At 36.3% G+C, this 16,567-nt stretch overlaps 3 protein-coding genes across 6 annotated transcripts; 1 reads left to right on the forward strand and 2 right to left on the reverse strand.

The window, feature by feature from the left end:
• Positions 1 to 709: 709 nt before the first annotated feature.
• Positions 710 to 3,386, reverse strand: LOC112101555. 2 transcript variants are annotated; one of them, XM_024192240.1, is made up of 2 exons: positions 3,150 to 3,386; positions 710 to 1,484 (listed from the first exon to the last, which is right to left on the reverse strand). In XM_024192240.1, exons 1-2 carry the CDS (start codon positions 3,211 to 3,213, stop codon positions 880 to 882), a joined length of 669 nt encoding a protein of 222 aa, XP_024048008.1. In that variant the 5' UTR covers positions 3,214 to 3,386; the 3' UTR covers positions 710 to 879. The 2 variants fall into 2 exon arrangements, with proteins under 2 accessions (XP_024048008.1, XP_024048009.1); XM_024192241.1 differs by lacking the exon at positions 3,150 to 3,386 and adding an exon at positions 1,626 to 2,923.
• A 334-nt stretch (positions 3,387 to 3,720) lies between these two features.
• LOC18055919 lies at positions 3,721 to 6,986 on the forward strand. 2 transcript variants are annotated; one of them, XM_006452933.2, is made up of 7 exons: positions 3,721 to 4,085; positions 4,322 to 4,361; positions 4,459 to 4,529; positions 5,344 to 5,438; positions 5,830 to 5,897; positions 6,368 to 6,478; positions 6,669 to 6,986. In XM_006452933.2, the coding sequence occupies exons 1-7, from the start codon at positions 3,872 to 3,874 to the stop codon at positions 6,799 to 6,801; spliced, it is 732 nt and encodes a 243-aa protein (XP_006452996.1). In that variant the 5' UTR covers positions 3,721 to 3,871; the 3' UTR covers positions 6,802 to 6,986. The 2 variants fall into 2 exon arrangements, with proteins under 2 accessions (XP_006452996.1, XP_024048010.1); XM_024192242.1 differs by having other exon boundaries at positions 6,679 to 6,798.
• Positions 6,987 to 7,262: 276 nt separating this feature from the next.
• Positions 7,263 to 16,567, reverse strand: LOC18055920 (F-box/LRR-repeat protein 15). 2 transcript variants are annotated; one of them, XM_006452936.2, is made up of 17 exons: positions 15,743 to 16,567; positions 15,374 to 15,629; positions 15,147 to 15,279; positions 13,113 to 13,212; positions 12,818 to 13,015; positions 12,466 to 12,736; positions 12,275 to 12,373; positions 12,086 to 12,174; positions 11,852 to 11,951; positions 11,585 to 11,755; positions 10,979 to 11,131; positions 9,937 to 10,097; positions 9,663 to 9,861; positions 8,998 to 9,464; positions 8,844 to 8,907; positions 7,819 to 7,905; positions 7,263 to 7,556 (listed from the first exon to the last, which is right to left on the reverse strand). In XM_006452936.2, the coding sequence occupies exons 1-17, from the start codon at positions 16,186 to 16,188 to the stop codon at positions 7,476 to 7,478; spliced, it is 3,075 nt and encodes a 1,024-aa protein (XP_006452999.1). In that variant the 5' UTR covers positions 16,189 to 16,567; the 3' UTR covers positions 7,263 to 7,475. The 2 variants fall into 2 exon arrangements, with proteins under 2 accessions (XP_006452999.1, XP_024033286.1); XM_024177518.1 differs by having other exon boundaries at positions 7,264 to 7,556; positions 15,147 to 15,226; positions 15,743 to 16,526.

Below are 16,567 nucleotides of genomic sequence, written 5' to 3' on the forward strand. Positions count from 1 at the left end.
ATATTTATTGCAAAAATCGCATTACATTATAAGATAATTGGCTGGGCTGCCAAAACCAAACCAAAGTGATTTTATTAGATTTGGAGAGAGAATAAAGCCTTTCCTATTGGGTTCCCGCGTTAAAAGTCAAACTATAGTCAATTGGATTTTATACTTTTCCTAATTTCACTCAAATTCTTTTTAAAGATACCGTGGCGGACAAGTATGAACAAAGCCTAAACTTTCCTTGAATTTGAATTTGTATGAGTAATTAAAAATACAATTGCCAGTTATCAAGTAAATATAATTAAAATTAAGATCGTACAAGATACATGAGGTTAAAGCCAGCTCACATGATGAAATTATTTATATAGTGCTTTATTGGGTATGTGGTGATTAGTTTAAAAAGTGTAATAAAAATTAATAATAAGTGTTATGGTACCAGATGTATAGTTTAATAACCTCCTCCAAAATAACATTGTTAAACTCATACAAACTTTATTACTTTAAATAGGTTTTACCTTTACTCTATCATAGAAACAGGTTGGATCTGTGCTCTACTCTAAAATGATATTTTCCTTCCTAAATTATAAATTTGAGAATCGAGAATTTATTTTAAGATTTTGTTATAATGAGCATTATTGATTAAAATATTTTAAAGACATCATTTATTACTTTTTAAAAAATGCACAGAATAATCTCAGAAAACAAAAATTGTCACCGGAGGAACTAATACAAAAGAAAAGAATTGCGTGAATTTCATATTCAACAGTCAATTGAAAAAACAAACAAAAAAATTACAGAGGCCGAGAAAAGGAATACGATAGAACAAAAGACACCGAAAAAAAAAAAAAAAAAACACAAGTGGACAACAATTTAAAGAGGCTATTGGCAGCACGATCAGAGACCAAATGCATAAGAAACTGCAATCAAAGATATAATGGCATACGGCCACAAACTATGGGGCTGAGACAAACCAACTGCAGCACTGCATTCATCATTAGCGCCACTGAAACATCCCGGCTTTGATATTTTAGCGACGCCATCCTCAAAAACAAAGCTGGAATTGTGCTTGCCATTGCTGAACAGGACACACCAGAAATAGGGAGCCCCGCCGTCAGTGCCACTCACAGCAGCCCCGACTTCAGTATGGTTCTTACTGTATAGAATATCTAAGCTCTTTTCATTTTTCATCAAGATATCTGAAAAAGCTTCAGAAGCATGAACATATCGGGACTGGCAGCCTAGCAAACGTCCAGTGATTTGAGCGAGGGACGAGGAAAGAACACCGCAATTGGGAGCAAATGTGTCGGCAAACTCAGAATCAGCAGGTCTTTTGGCCTTTGGACCGCCCACATCATCGCAATGACCTTCATATGCTTTTATGTACTGCAAAGCTATGCAGGCCAGGCCCGGGTTATCATGGAGCGATGATTCCTTGTGTGCAGTTCTGTTGCTGTTCAGCACAGCCACCAACTCATCCGCAGGGTTGTTAGTTACTTTTACTGTATTTGTTATTCATAATGTCATAGATGAGAATGTGACCAGCAAAAAGATAGAAAAATAATAGGGTTGTGCTGTCCTGCGATATTGGACTGGGGATAAATGGTTACACGCCATCAACTTATTATTGAAAACATAAATACATAGAGCAATGATTCTAGAAATTATAACAAAACCAGCACCCTCCTGGGCATCCATCCATTCAGAAGACCACACTTTCAAACTTCCCTCATTTTATTACATTCTGTTTTCACACTAGGAATTATTCTGTCAATAGTAACCCTTTTTAGGATTGCAAAGTTCCTAACCTGATCATGGAAACTGAACCCTAGCTTGTCGTGTACTAAGTGGATCAGTGCAATACCCAAATGGAGCTGGATGCAAACAAAACACTAACTCAATGAACCTAAGGTGGTCCATTGAACTTCCTGCTACGCAGAACAAAACAGTGGGGGATCTTGATACAAATTACAATGCAAATGATGCTTCAACTGTCCTGGTAGTATCTCTTTCTTCTAACTTTCTAAAACAAACAAAATTTCATTAACCACAATTCTTGTGGACCTTGACTTTTGCATTAGTACCCAAGAAACTTGCTATTAAAATGGCGATTAGCGACTAGCAAAAGATAGTTGTTGGGAAAGACCACAAACCAACAATAGTGGTTGTTTGTTGATTTGCTTTGCGGTTTTATAATTTTTGTAGTAATGAATAGTAATAGCAAAGAACGAAACAAATGATCCATCTTCTTATCTCTCTCTCTCTCTCTCTCTTTTTCTTTTTTAAAGGTTTGGATGGGGATGAGAAACCTCACAGCTAAACATTAACGCTTGCCATCTATAATTACAAGAACTCATATGACCACGAGCACAGAGTGTATTCAAGGCCACCTCCAGGGGCTTATTTCTTCTTTTTCTTTAGTTGTGTATCTTGCTTAATCAAGAAGTGGTCATTAAATCCTTCCTTAAAAAATTACCATGATCAAGATTTTCCTTTTGAACTTATCATCACAAACACACATTCAAATCTTTATACCTTTTCCTCCCTCTCATCATTTTAAACGAAATGCATCAAATTTGCACCTTCTACCCTCCTTCACTTACTTCTTGAGTTAAACTAATCATAGATTTCATGCCTTCACTGTTTTAATCACCAAAGTCCAAAGCTCAATTGAATCAACATATTTAGGGTATGTTTGTAATTTTTGTGCTTCTGCTTAATTTTAGTTTTGAAAGCACAGCAAGCTAAAATGTCTGACAACTTCTCATCTTTACTTTCATTCCACAGTAGCCATGTAAGTACTAAAAGCCACAACTTCTCAAATCTCAAACAGAGCCTTAAAAGCTAAATCAGGTTGACTTTCTATTTTCCCCCTTCTCTATTTCTATTCCCTGAACAACAAAAGGGACAAATCTAAGATTCAACTCAAATCTCTCAGCAAGTCAAAAATCATAAATGAAAAAAAGAATAAGGTGGTAAAATTAGTTATTAGAGAGTAAGATATCTGCTAAAATCTGAACACACAATCTAAAAAATAAAGAATGCAGAGACTTTAAGCAATTATCTAAAACCGGAGTACCAGCTGCATTTCAAAAACAAAGGCAGAGATTTAATTCCAGACAGATCAAGCGAACATTGTTAATCAAAGTGAGGAAGGAGAGGCTTACTTTGAGTATTAGCAGATACTAAAAGCAATGGAGCTAAAATGAACAATAAGGCCGTGGCCGCCATTGTTGCTTGCTTCCTCTTCTTTTAGTTTATTTTGAAATTCAGCAGAATTCCAAAAGTTGCAGAGATTCTAAAGGGATCGGAGAAGACGAAGCAGCAACTGAACTGCGAAGCCAGTGAAATGTCCGCTTCAATGCGGTTCGGTTGCTTTACAACTGTTAAATTTGTTTTTATTTTTGTTATTATTGATTATTCTTGGATATTAGTAATTGCCGACATTGCCATTTGCCACCGACCGGTTTCTCGGGTTTGTCCCCAAGGCACGCGCTCCTTCTGCAGTTACTGTTATACCCTTGTATTGATAATGACACGTTAACCGCCAGAAATACTTCAATAAAATTCAAAATTATTCACGGAGAGACACACCCCTTCGTTATTAGATGTCAACACCGCACAAGTCAGCAAGGGCAATATTGTACACATGCGAGAAAATACACGTGGCGGTGACACAAGGTTAACTAAGAGGCTTTGCTTCGTAGAGTAGCACATTTCAATGCTCTATTCATTTTGCATTAGACAATAATAATGTTTTGTTCTTCCAACGGGGTAAATGTGTAATTTCGTAGCCGCTTACCTCTTCGGGCGCTAAGACAGACAGAATAGAACGAGAAGCAACCGGATAAGCTTTGGTTTCAGAGCTCTCTCATTGGCGTCTGTCGGAATGGCGACACTTAACGCCCCTGCGCACTTTAGCACTAGCCCCTGTACTTACTCAACCATCCCCCGCTATCTTTCCCCGAATTGCACGACGAAAACGAACAGGTCGCAACGAGTGAGGTGCGCACTGTCCCCCTCCAACTGGCGGGAAAGCCGACGACGATTGGTCTCCTTCTCTCTCGCCCTTTCACAGTTGCTCTTCCTTCCCAACACCAACAGTAGGCCTCATTCCGTTTGGATCAAATGATTTTTTTGTCTTGGTCATTATTTTATTCCTTAGCTATCATTTTTCGTTTTTATTACAATTGTATGCCACATCAGTAACAGTAAGCTTAATATTATCGCATTGTGATTCTACTTTCTAGTAGGAGCTTATGGTATCAATAACTAAGTTAAGATGGTTGTGACTTGAATAGTTGATTGATTAGATTTATGTGTGTTTTTGTCTATGCAGATGCTACAGCGGGCAGCCTTTGGGATAAATATGTTAAAAAGTAAGATTTTGCTTTTGCGTGGTCTCAGACCAATCGTTTGTGGCCAAGATTTTGTATTACAACTAATGTTATGTTATTGTGTTTGTATATTTTACAGGAAAAAGCTTGATCCTTTAGAGGTTTATATACCCCCTGTTATATTGACACAGTTACAGATTAAGGACTTAGGTAATTGCTTTCCGTGTTGATTCTATCCTATGTTTCTCCCACTCTGTAATTACGACTTATAATTGAATGTGACATGTTCACTACCTTCTTTCATTTCTTACTATTGGTTGGTAGTGTATCGCATCTTTTTCTGTTGATTGATTTCTTGAGTATCTATGATGCTGACTTCGCTGACCCATGAGAATCTGTGAGGACACGATTTCTTATTCAGATCTTCAGCCAGGTTAATGATCAAAATGAATATTTTGGTTGCACAATTTGAAGAAATAATTGAGGATGAGTTCATACTTGCTTAAGTTGGATTACTTTTCGTGTTGTTTGGAGTAGAATACTTCTAGAAACTAGAAATCGATTTTGGGTTTCCTTTTGTTTATGAATTGGTTGATATAGTTTGACTTCATATTATCGCCATCAAGTGACATAAATTTTTTTTTTTTTTTTTTTTTTGCCCCCACTTTTTTCAATTACCTCATAGCTTCTTAACTCACCCAGCCCAAATGAATTAATACCCCTTCCAAGGTTGATGTTGAGAGAAATGAAACCCACTTCACTCAGATGTTTGTGCTCGGTGTTGATGCACTTAAGATGAGTTCTTATCATGTTTATTATATCTCTCTTCAGCAACCCACTTCTAAAATCTTGTTGTTGCTCTGCATGATTTGTTATCATTTTAATATATCGACTTCTAGTCTGTTCCTTCAAAATGCTGGTTTACACAAGAAACGTGGTTTCAACTGACATCTGGACACTAGCACACACAGAGTGAGAATATAGAGTGGTGTAGTACTTATATTTTATCTTTTCTCTATTATAGAGAAAACTTTGGATGTTGATAAACCAGAATATGCTAACTGCCGGTCTCTACTACGTTCTGGTCCAGCTGCTTCTCTACGTGTAAATATCCGAGCAGTAAGTTGAAGCTTTCTAGTGAAGTTGAAAACTTTCATATTTCCACGTGTCTTCTGAACTATTTCCACCTCCATACTCCTTGAATGAAACTCTTTCATTGTCTCAAGCTCTCAGCTTAGGGAATACCGTATACTGAAATAATTGAAAAACAACACTTCTTCAATCTTTTCAAAATAAACTATGAGCACATGAAGCCATCTATTATTAGTGCATTCTTTTCATGACCTTTAAAAATTTCTTTTTGTGGTTATATTATGGTTATTTTCATCTTTAAGGCTATGTTGGAATCAAATGACCAAAGCATCACTCTGCGTTCACATTTCAGTTTCCTTTACAGCAGTATTTGAGTAAATGAGTTCCTGAGGTTTGGAAATTTTCTTCGGAACTTCAGGTAGCACAATATGCTTCAGATGCTGGAAATGGTAAAACGGCTTCCGATGATGTTGATCAATGTCTCAGGTATATAAATTCATCACAACCTCACTGCTAATTTTGAGGCCCTTGATATTTGGAGATATGTGCAGTTTTTTTTATTCAGTGGATTCATGATTTGCTCTGTACTAAAGTATTCCCAATTGCGCATCTTAGGAGCTATTTACCTAGAAAATAACCTCATGGTTGTCTGTGGGGTAACACTCATTACTGAATGGGTGTGGCCTAGTGTCACAAGCTACGGCTTGTTTGAGGATTTAGAGGGTTCAGCCAGCTAGCATGATAGCATTTCGATAATCTGTCCAGGCAGTTGATATTTAGGTACCATTTAGATTCTATGGAAAAGATACCGTAATGTTAGAAACACCTCAGATTTTGTGTGGGATATGGGAAAAGACAAGTCCCTGTAGCCAATATTAACATACTGTTACAAATTACAAGTTCTGCAACAAGAGAGTTAAACTCCTATTGACCCAATTTATTTACCTATTTTGAAGAGCCTTGGAAGATCTTGATTCTTTGTTTCTGCGTGCTTCAAGAAATGAAGGCAAAACCTCTATCAAAACAATGAAGGCCAAGATTGATACTGCTCTTAATGCACTGGACAGGTAACACTTAGCTTGTACTTCTGTAGAAGCTTGTTTCAATGATATTGTTTGCAAACCCAAAATAGCGAAAGATTATAAATAAATTAAGTTTCATATTATTGTCAGTTATTTTCTGTTAGCTATTGAAAATTTATTCTTATTAAAGCAAGTCAAGTAGGCTTCATTTTGTATAATAAGCTTCCCCCCGCAGCCTTCTCCAGACTGTCCCTGCTGATGTGTTAACTAAAGGAAAGGCCGTAGCTGATGCATATAGAAGTGCAGATGACGACACAGAAGCTCAAGTTTCAGACCCAGAAATCAAACAGTTGGAATCAATATTATGAATTTTATGCACTTTCATGTCTTCCCCTCCCGTTGTATTCTGTGGATTTTTCTTACTTGAAATGATGCTTTGTGATTGCAATTCATATTCATCTTGGTTTAGAATGAATGGTATTCTCACTGATCTGCCATCATGGATGATAGTCCACTTTCTTTGCTTGTGTATTGAATAATGAGATTCTTAGGATCTTGTAATGCATGTATTGGTAATAGTAATTTTATGCACATGTTTATATACTCTTGACAATTATGATCGTAAAATGCAGAAACTCGGATCAGGAGTCCAATTGGGATTTTATAAATAAAAAGGACACCAATATCTCAAATTTAAGATGTTACCAACCAGATAAACCGTTAGAACTTTTAACTTATAAATGAGCAAGAAACATAAAAACTAAATATAAGTTTAGCAATGAGGAATGCGTAAAGGTGAAGACAGAAAGATTAAAACAAACAATGATAAATTAACATAGAAACAGCATTTTATTGTGTTGTTACACAAAGACAGCCACATCAGGTACAAATAAAAATATACCCAAACAAAAACTGGCGTGAAAGATGACCATTTACAATGACATTAAAAGCAGATAATGGCAAGAATACCCCGCAGAAAGAAAATAACCACTTAAGCCAACGATAATTTTTAAAAAAACAAAGAGCAAAATTTTCTGTTGTATCATGAAGTGGTCAGGCTGCTGAAGATGCGCTTCAAACTAGGGCACGCTGCACGTAAGCTGCCCATGCTCGTTGAGCATATCTGTTGCAGACAAGAAGAAAAAAAATAAGGAATATTGTTATTTCAGATACAATTTTCCATTTTTAAAGGAAAAAATAGAAGAAAAGAAAGATAACAAATTTTTATTTCAGATATAATTTTCCACTTTTTGAGAAAAAAAATTGAAAGAAAAAGGGCAACAAATGAAACAGACACAGACCCATGCATTTTCAGTAGTAGACAACAAACATTAACTGATAGATATCACCATTGCAAGCGAAGTAAACAGTACGGGGGTACTCACCTTTGGACAAAACCGGACATCCAGAGTCTCAAGCATGCCACACTGAGTGATTGCACTTTCAACCCCTTCTTCATCAATGTTACAGGACTAATCAAGGCAAGAAAATAGCAAACAGTGTTAGATGGGTGCAGCAGGGTGGTATTCACTACACTGAATTGCAACGAATGTTAAAAAATATTAATGATAATGCAACATTTTGACAGTAACTGGAAAACAGGGCATGCCACTTCCATGTGAAGAGAAAAAGCTGACAACAAAACAGAGACACAAGAAGAATATATAGCATACAAATCCATATCTGGCCCAAGTAACAAAAAGTAAATGAACTAAAACAATAAATTCCTTGATAATTTTTGAAGTAGCTAAGACTCTGTTTAGTATAGTTTTTCAAGTAAAACTTATTTAATTAGAACTTTTGTTAGTAGAGCTTTTATCCAAAAAAATTTAATTGTTTAGTTGTCAATAAGAATTTTTATTAAAAATTATAAAATTATAGAAGTTTTTTAAAGTCCTGTTATGAAAAGAATAAAATGAAATTATCAAATAAGTAGAGGATATTTTAGATATTTTAACATTTAAAAAAAACTTTTCAACATCTACTCTCAAAAGCCCAAAGTTTGAGCTTTTGCTAGTAGAGGCAAAACAACAACAAAAATTTTAATAAGAGCTTATGGGATTAAAAAAGCATTTATGACCATTAAATAAGTCATACCAAACAGGTACTAAAGCCCCAAGAGACAAAACTAGAGTAGATCATCTAGTATGATAGTGCAAGATCCATCAGAGACAACTTTGCAAAATTCAACAATATTTTCATGAGCAGCAAACCAGCCAATGGATACTGGTTTTTGGTGGGGGGGGGGGGGGGGGGGGGGGGGGGGGGGCGCGCGCGGACGCTAAACTAATGATTCAGCATATATAAATGTTATTCAAGCAGCTAAGCAATATTATACATCTGCAGGAACTCAAGAAGTCCAAAAAAAGAAAAATAAATTATTTCCATAACTGAAGGCAATTTGGCATACCTGAAGAAATAGACTAGTCAATTTTGGGCAATCAAGCTTCAATGTTTCCAAAGAGCAGCAATTGCTGAACACAGAAACTTAAAATTATTAGCATACCAAAGAGCTCAGAAATGAAAAATAGCCTCAAACAAATCAAGAGAAACAATGTGCATACCTCAAATTAAGAAAGCACAAATTGAAACAAGCAACATCAACTTCCTTCAAGTTGGCAGATAGAGATAGATTTAAAGATGACAAGTGAAAACAGCGGGCCTGGGGTGGGATGAAAACTTTCCTAATATTCGGACAACCGACACAGTTGAGATTCTGCAGTAGGCGGTTGGGCTGGTCAATTGACTCATGAATGTTCTCATGAGGAAAAATTCCACAGGAGTTATATACAGAGGGTGACTCAAAAGGCTGACAGCCACTAGCACCCCAATTCAGGTCATGCATATTGCCACAACCATTCAAGCTAACATGAGTGAGGTGTGTACAGTAAGCAAGAAGCTCCTCTATAGCTGACTGACAAAGAGTCCCATAAGACAAGTCTAATTCCTGGAGAGCTGGCAGAGAACCTTTCTTGTAAAGAGACTCCAATGACGTGTTAGTGAGATACTTGCAAGCTTGTAATTTCAACACCTTGAAGAAGAAAAGAAAGATTAGAGAGATAAAAACCAAGCAAAGGGCAGAGCAAGAAACATAGAATCTTCAACATAGGCAAGATAACTAAGTACCATTCTCTAGAAAATGTATTGCACAAGAAACATTGGTGATATAATATGAAATAGCACACCGAGTATAGGTAGTACAATTATGCATAATCGAAACTAAAACTACCTTTAGTTGCAAACAAGACTCAAAAACAGGCTCCAAATTCGTCAAGAAAGTGTATGATAAATCAAGCATTGTCAAATTTTGAAGCGACCGCAAGGAGTAAAGTCCATCAGGACCAATAGACTGGCAAGACATCAATATTAATGACTCAATCAGTGGGCATGAAGTAGTAGTTGCAGACAAGCAGTCATCCTTGAGTTGACTGCACATAAAAATAAACAAGATGTCAGACATAGAACGGACAAAAGGATGCTAAAAAAATAGTGACGCGACACACCTGCAAAAGGAAGCATCAAGTGATGTTAAAAGAGGACAATTGATGTACGCGTCAGATAAGACACCACACCCTTTCAACTCAAGCACCACCATATGCAGTGCTTCAATACCGAGTGTGCTCAACTTGGGGCATATTCCCAGGTTGAGAGACTGAAGAGCGACCTGAACAAAAGATAGGGGTTTAGAGAATCATAAATGGAGTGATTGGAGCAATAAAATATTTAAATCATACACCAGTCACAACATAAAGGATTAAACTTCAAACTGAGGCTATGTTTGAGAGCTAGGATTAAGTTTAGGATTGGATTAATTTTGGAATTTGAATCATTTAACCTATGTTTTGCAAGCTTCACTTTGAATTAGATTAGGGGACTAAATTTGAATTCAGTCCTAAAATCATGGGATTAGGAATCCCGATTTACACATGGGTTTACTTAGGATTAATTTTAAAAACAAACATCTATTTAATTAACTATTACTTGTATATCTAATGCAATATTTGATTTAATATTCACTATATTAAAATTAATCATGAAAATTATTAATACCAGTAATTGGTTGCTTTTATGTATATTATTTGCTAACTTTTTGATAAAATAAAATATATTTAAAATATGTAATAAAAAATTAAATTAAATATTTAAGTAGTTTTTAACTTAATTAATTTAATCAAATCTAATTTATATTTGTTTATTATAATTATGACAACCTAATAACCAATTTTCTGTATATTTAATTTTTTATTAATTATCTTTTAAATTAATTTTAATAATTATTTTATTATTAAATATTCATGAATAGTTCATATTTATATTAAAATGTCAATTTAAATGCCATTTAATTTCATTCACATCTAATATAACATAGTCTAATCCAATATTGTACCAAACATAAGACATTATTATATAATCTAGTCTAATCCAATCGAATCGATTCCAGTCCAATCTAATCTTACTTGCCTAACATAGCTTGAAGGTACAACCCCAGAAATTTATCACAAGTACTTGAGCAACAAAGGAAACTAAGCAATCATTCTCACTTACTGGAACAAATGACGCACTTTCAATATGATCGCAGCCATCTAAACAAACTTTCTCAAGAATGGGACATTTGAGTTCAAGAGCTGTGATAGCACGGCAACCAACAAGAGATAGACTGACTAAAGAAGTACTACAGAACCGCACCACCGTCAAGCCCTGGCCAAGTAAGAATAACAAGTAATTACAGTCTCACAATTAATCAATAAGAAACCTAGAATGCCACACAAACCAAAATCTACTAAATGTTCAATGCCTCTTTTATCCACCCAATCTTCAGATCTCTCCCACTTATAACCCTTTCTCATTCTTGATGTAACAATGCTTCCCATCATAAGAGCAAGGTTCCTCACACTTTCCCCATTTAAATCACAAGTTACAAAAAAAAAAACAACCAGAACCCAATTCTTCGACATGGAAAGCTTTTTGAATACATCAAACACATAGAACAGTAATACCATCAAGATCATTATCTTCACATAGGTAACTTTTCTAAAGAGAAGTCATTGTGACAAAAAGAATATCATGAACATCTTGAAGTTACAAACACATATCATGCATGCACTTTAAAAAAATCAGTAAACCAATAAATGAATAACCAAACTCACAAACCTCACAATTGTCGAGAACCAAAGACTTTAGCATAGGGCATCCACCACCATCACTAAAAACTTCACAAACAGAATTTGTCAAAGATTCACAATCTGTAAGGTCCACTTCTTGCAGACACTGGCATTGCAATGCCAGTGATGTCAAGTTTTCCTGCTTCTGCAGCGACAATTTCTGCATGTCCGTAAAACAACTCAGTATTCTATCAATGAATATAGAATAAAGAATGGACAAGAAATAGATCTAATGACTCATTTACAAGGGACATACTTGAAGAGAATTTGAAGTAATGTTAATTCGGTGGAGAGCAGCACAGTTGGACACCATTATTGATGATAGCATCATTGCTCGCAAATTCAAGTCAGCAAATCTGTAGAATACAGAAGCTGATAAGTTAAAGACAAAAGGAGAAGGGGGAAAAAAGTGCTGCTAGCCAAAATATTAAGGCAATCGTTTGGGCTGGGAAGGGATAAAAGATAAATTAGATGGAGCAGAAAAGTATACTTGCGACAATGTACTAGTCTTATATTCTGCAAGCGAGGAAGCTCCAAGGAAACTGAAGTCAATAGGTTGCAATTATCAAGCTCCAGAACCTGGAGAATAGTTCACATCAGTTCTGACAAGTTGAATGCAATGACTAGAGGCTACAGAGTCATCCAGGAAACTCCAACAATAAAGCACGAGTATTCAAACCTCCAACATATAACTATGAGATATTGCGGCCATTGAAGCTGAAGTGATACCCTCACAGCTGTGCAGCTGAAGAACTGTTAACATTGGAAGCCTAACAGACTTCGAAAGGCAAAAACAAGGACGAGTGTCAAATAAAGTATTTCCATTTACCACAAAAAAAAACAATAGACGATTAAAATACAAAAACTGACCTCAAGTGATATGTTGGGGCAGTACGATGAATTGAGAATGCGAAGATTAGCACAACTAAGGGCAATCTCACGTAGTGACTCATCGCTCACACATGAACAATTCGACATATCTAAAGATTCTAGTTGAGGGCATGAAGTTGCTGCTAAACGAATTGCTGCATCTGAGAGCTTGTGGCAAGAGGCTATGTCGAGGAGATGCAGAAGTGGACAATTAAGCACCGCCTGAGCCATGTTACTGCGTTTCAAGGACAGATGTTCGAGTTGTGGACACCTATGGAAGATCATATTTTAGCACAAAAGTTCACAAGATAGAGAGGAAAAGATAGGTTACAGAAACACGACAATGCTTCACCTGATGGATACACGCATCACTCGGCACTTTGTTATTTCAAGACGACGCAATTGATCATGGTTTATGGGTATCTCCTGGACACCATTACCAAGCGTAGCATCATTGACATTCAAACTCTTCAACATACTGCAATCTGCTAAGGCATGAAAAAAAGCATCCCCTAGTTGACCTCTCCCCAAAGTTAAAGCTTCGAGATTTCTGACAATCAAAAAACAAAGATATAGATAAACAAATAGCCAAGACACCAATGTTCACTTAACCAGAAAACTATTTTTAAGTTCATCAAAACAGTTACCTCAACAAAGAGACTGCTTTCATGACAAGTAAATGGATAGCAGGAGCACCATATATGTTCACTTCAGTGGCATTTGGATATCTCTGACAAACATCCTCAACTGAACATGCAGTGGTAGATGAGCATTCAGTTTCCAAACTTACAATAGACCACGCGCGTGTGTGCAACAAGAATTCTCATAACCAAGCTAAGTTTATTAAATATTCAATATTGAACAAAACCGTTCAAGAAGTTAAATAAAACGTCATATTTTATCAGAAAATAACTAGAGAAACGACAATCAGTTTACATAACAAACAATAAAAACCGTCCTCCATGCTGCACCTGAACTATGCGTCCCTCCTATCAATAAGCATTTCAATTACTGGTTTCCATGTAACCCCATCGCTCCCAAACACAGGTAGAACAAAAACCACATTGTTGATAATGCAAAAAGCAATCAATATCCACAGATTTATCATTTTTCTTGTACATAATAGCAGCCCAAAATAATCTGCCCTCTCCTTATGAGATTATCCACCATCAGAAACTTCATAAAGCTGTATTCTAACTAAAAAAGATGCCTTAGCCAGAACCCATAGACACATGCACTTGTTTTTGGAAAACATCCCCTAAATTACCTCTTAATGCACGGAACCAAATTCTCAAGATAATAACCCCTTTTTCTCAGATAACCACCACATTGTTTTTTATCTCACCCAATCCTTTCATCTTTTTAGGAGTATATAGAAGGTCAAAAGAAGATTCCAAAGACCCCATCATGCAAGCAATAACCATGTCTGCTCTGAAAATTGCTAATTCCAGAATAGAACACTTAAGAGACCACCACATGTAATTTTTTACAAATCCAAAATGCCTTCTTATCATCTGCAATAGCCAATAATTCAAGGAAAATATTTCTCAACAAAATTTAATCTCAAATGTCCTGGAAATAACAAACTTCGGGCCACTTCCTATCGAAGAAACTAAATATATTCGGGAGGAAAGAAAAAATCAACTCCATTAAGCATCTGAAAGCCACCCATATAAAGAATCTTCAAGCTGCCCACTGAGAGTTGAACCCTCATACACATCATTGCCCTATCTGTCGCGTATCACCACAACTATTTACAATACAGAGTTTTCTTGTTTCACTTTTTGTTTATGTGGCTTAGCCTTATTTTAGTCTAAATAAATAAAAGAAAACTACTAAAATATTAGGGAAAATGGAGAAACTCATCTTAAAATAAAGAGCATACCTACTCGCACCAACTTACACCTATGGACAAATCCACAACCACCACGTCACCACCATGAACCAAGTCAAGTAAAGCACCACAGCATTTTGCCTAGTGCATGGTCACTGGCACCATTCCCAATCACTAACATGGCTATGTGCAATTCTACATCCAATATAAACATCTTCCTATACCAACCAAGACAATAGAGTTTGATGTTCCCTAAACCCATGAGACGATATCGAGACTCCACTTGCTAAAAGCAGTATTCTTTATGGATGTACTTGTTCCGACTTTAAGAATTTTATATTACATTCCTCCAATTCAATAACAAATTGCTTCAACCAAAGGAGAGGAGGAGGGAATGTGGAATGAAAAAGAAATGATGATATATCAGAAGCAATTATCTAAAATTTAGTTACAAATTACATATTCATTGTTTGTCATTTGTAATAATAGCAAAAATGTAATTTCAGTATTCCTGATCCTGGAATATTGTTTCAACTATCAAAAAGAAAATATTCTCAGATCTTAAAAATAGAAAATAGTCTTCTTCTTCTCTTTTAACAACTAAAATTTCTTATATAAATTTTGGAAAAATTACCAAGATATCCCTTACCTGTTACACCGAACAAATATGGACCTACGTATAATTTGATAACTCTGATTCTTTAAGTCTTGTGGGTCTAATACTATCCTTGAATACTACATACATGCTCTATTTGCAGTTTTACAGCACCCAGACCCCATACAATATAGAAACAATAAGAAAGAATGTAATCAGAGCAATTTACTGGGTTGCAGCAAGCGAACTCACATTGTTCCACAGATATCTTCCGATTTTCAAAATTTAAACATCTCCAAAAATCCTCATGAGCACTAGCTGCTCTCCACTGCCTACAAACAATAGCAGCTCGACAAAGATCAACGTAGTCCAAGAAAGAAAAAACCTGGGAAGAAATGGGGGGGGGTCAAGAATAAAACCACATAATCAATACAAAAAAGTGATAAGGGGAAGATCATAGACTGGATAAACCATGGTACCATATGCAGTAAGTCATCTGTAAGATCCATCCGGATTTCCAAATCTTCTGTTTTTGGAGTACCATTATCATCTCCACCGTCATTTCCACCAGAAGCATCAAAGGGGTTCCCATCACCACCACTATTCCACGTAAAATAATTGCAAAATATCTCACCAGTACCCGGAACTGAAGACCCCTGACTAACATTGTAGTCTCCGCCAGCTAATGAACTAGAAGCCCCAGCATCTGAGGACCCAGTAGTCACATAATGACCCCTGGGGAAAATAACACTTCCCGTCATAAATCTCATGAAAATTCTAATTAATTATTTCACTCTTAAACATAAAATAACTAATGACAACTAAGGTCTGCGACAGAACAAACTCACGTAGAAGCAGAGTACACTTTCGCACGCTTATGCTGCGAATCTTCCACGGCCAACGCCTTACTTCCAGCACTGCAGCTACCACCACTGCTCTCTCCGTCGAACCGCCTTGTCCCGCGAATCACCGGGCCCCGCCTGCTCGCATGCCTCCTCGCAGAAGGCACTGACGCGTCATCATTTGTGTTCTCTCCAGACATCGTGGAGTACACGTCGTCCAAAATCGCCTGCGGCATAATCTCAAAAGGAAGAATGCCCGTATTATTGCTGGTACTAGCATTACGCCGCCCTAATTGCATAGCTACATCTCCGCTGACATTTCCAATATTGCCCTCGGACTCGTGTTCAATTGCGGAAATACCCTCCTTCATTTTGTTACTGTTACTATTTTCCGGTCGTTGCTCTTCTTCTTCGTCGTCGTCGGTGAAGCATAAGCAGCACCAAATCTTCATGCACTTGAAGATAACAAAAAGGAGAGACTTTTATGAACAAAAACAAACCCTAGTTCATGATCTAAAAATGCATTGGACCAAAAACCTCTAATTTGGAGTCAGATTGGAGAGATTGTGGAGGTTTTTGTGGAACCCTAATTTAGAATTTTGGGGGAAAAAAAAATATTTTGCGGAAAATTGACAGATGAATCGATGAATATATATATATATATCTACATGCATATGTACATGTATTGAGAGAGAAATAGTGTTTGGATCTGGTCGGATCTTGCGACTTGATTGTTTTGTGGATGCTTTCTTTTTCTTTTATTTTTTCTTTTATTCTTTTAGGGTGTGAGCTTCGGAGAAAATAAATAAATAAATAAATAAATAAAGGGAT

Source organism: Citrus clementina, unplaced genomic scaffold, assembly GCF_000493195.1.
Source record: "Citrus clementina cultivar Clemenules unplaced genomic scaffold, Citrus_clementina_v1.0 scaffold_1, whole genome shotgun sequence".
In the NCBI taxonomy this organism is placed as follows: Eukaryota; Viridiplantae; Streptophyta; class Magnoliopsida; order Sapindales; family Rutaceae; genus Citrus; species Citrus x clementina.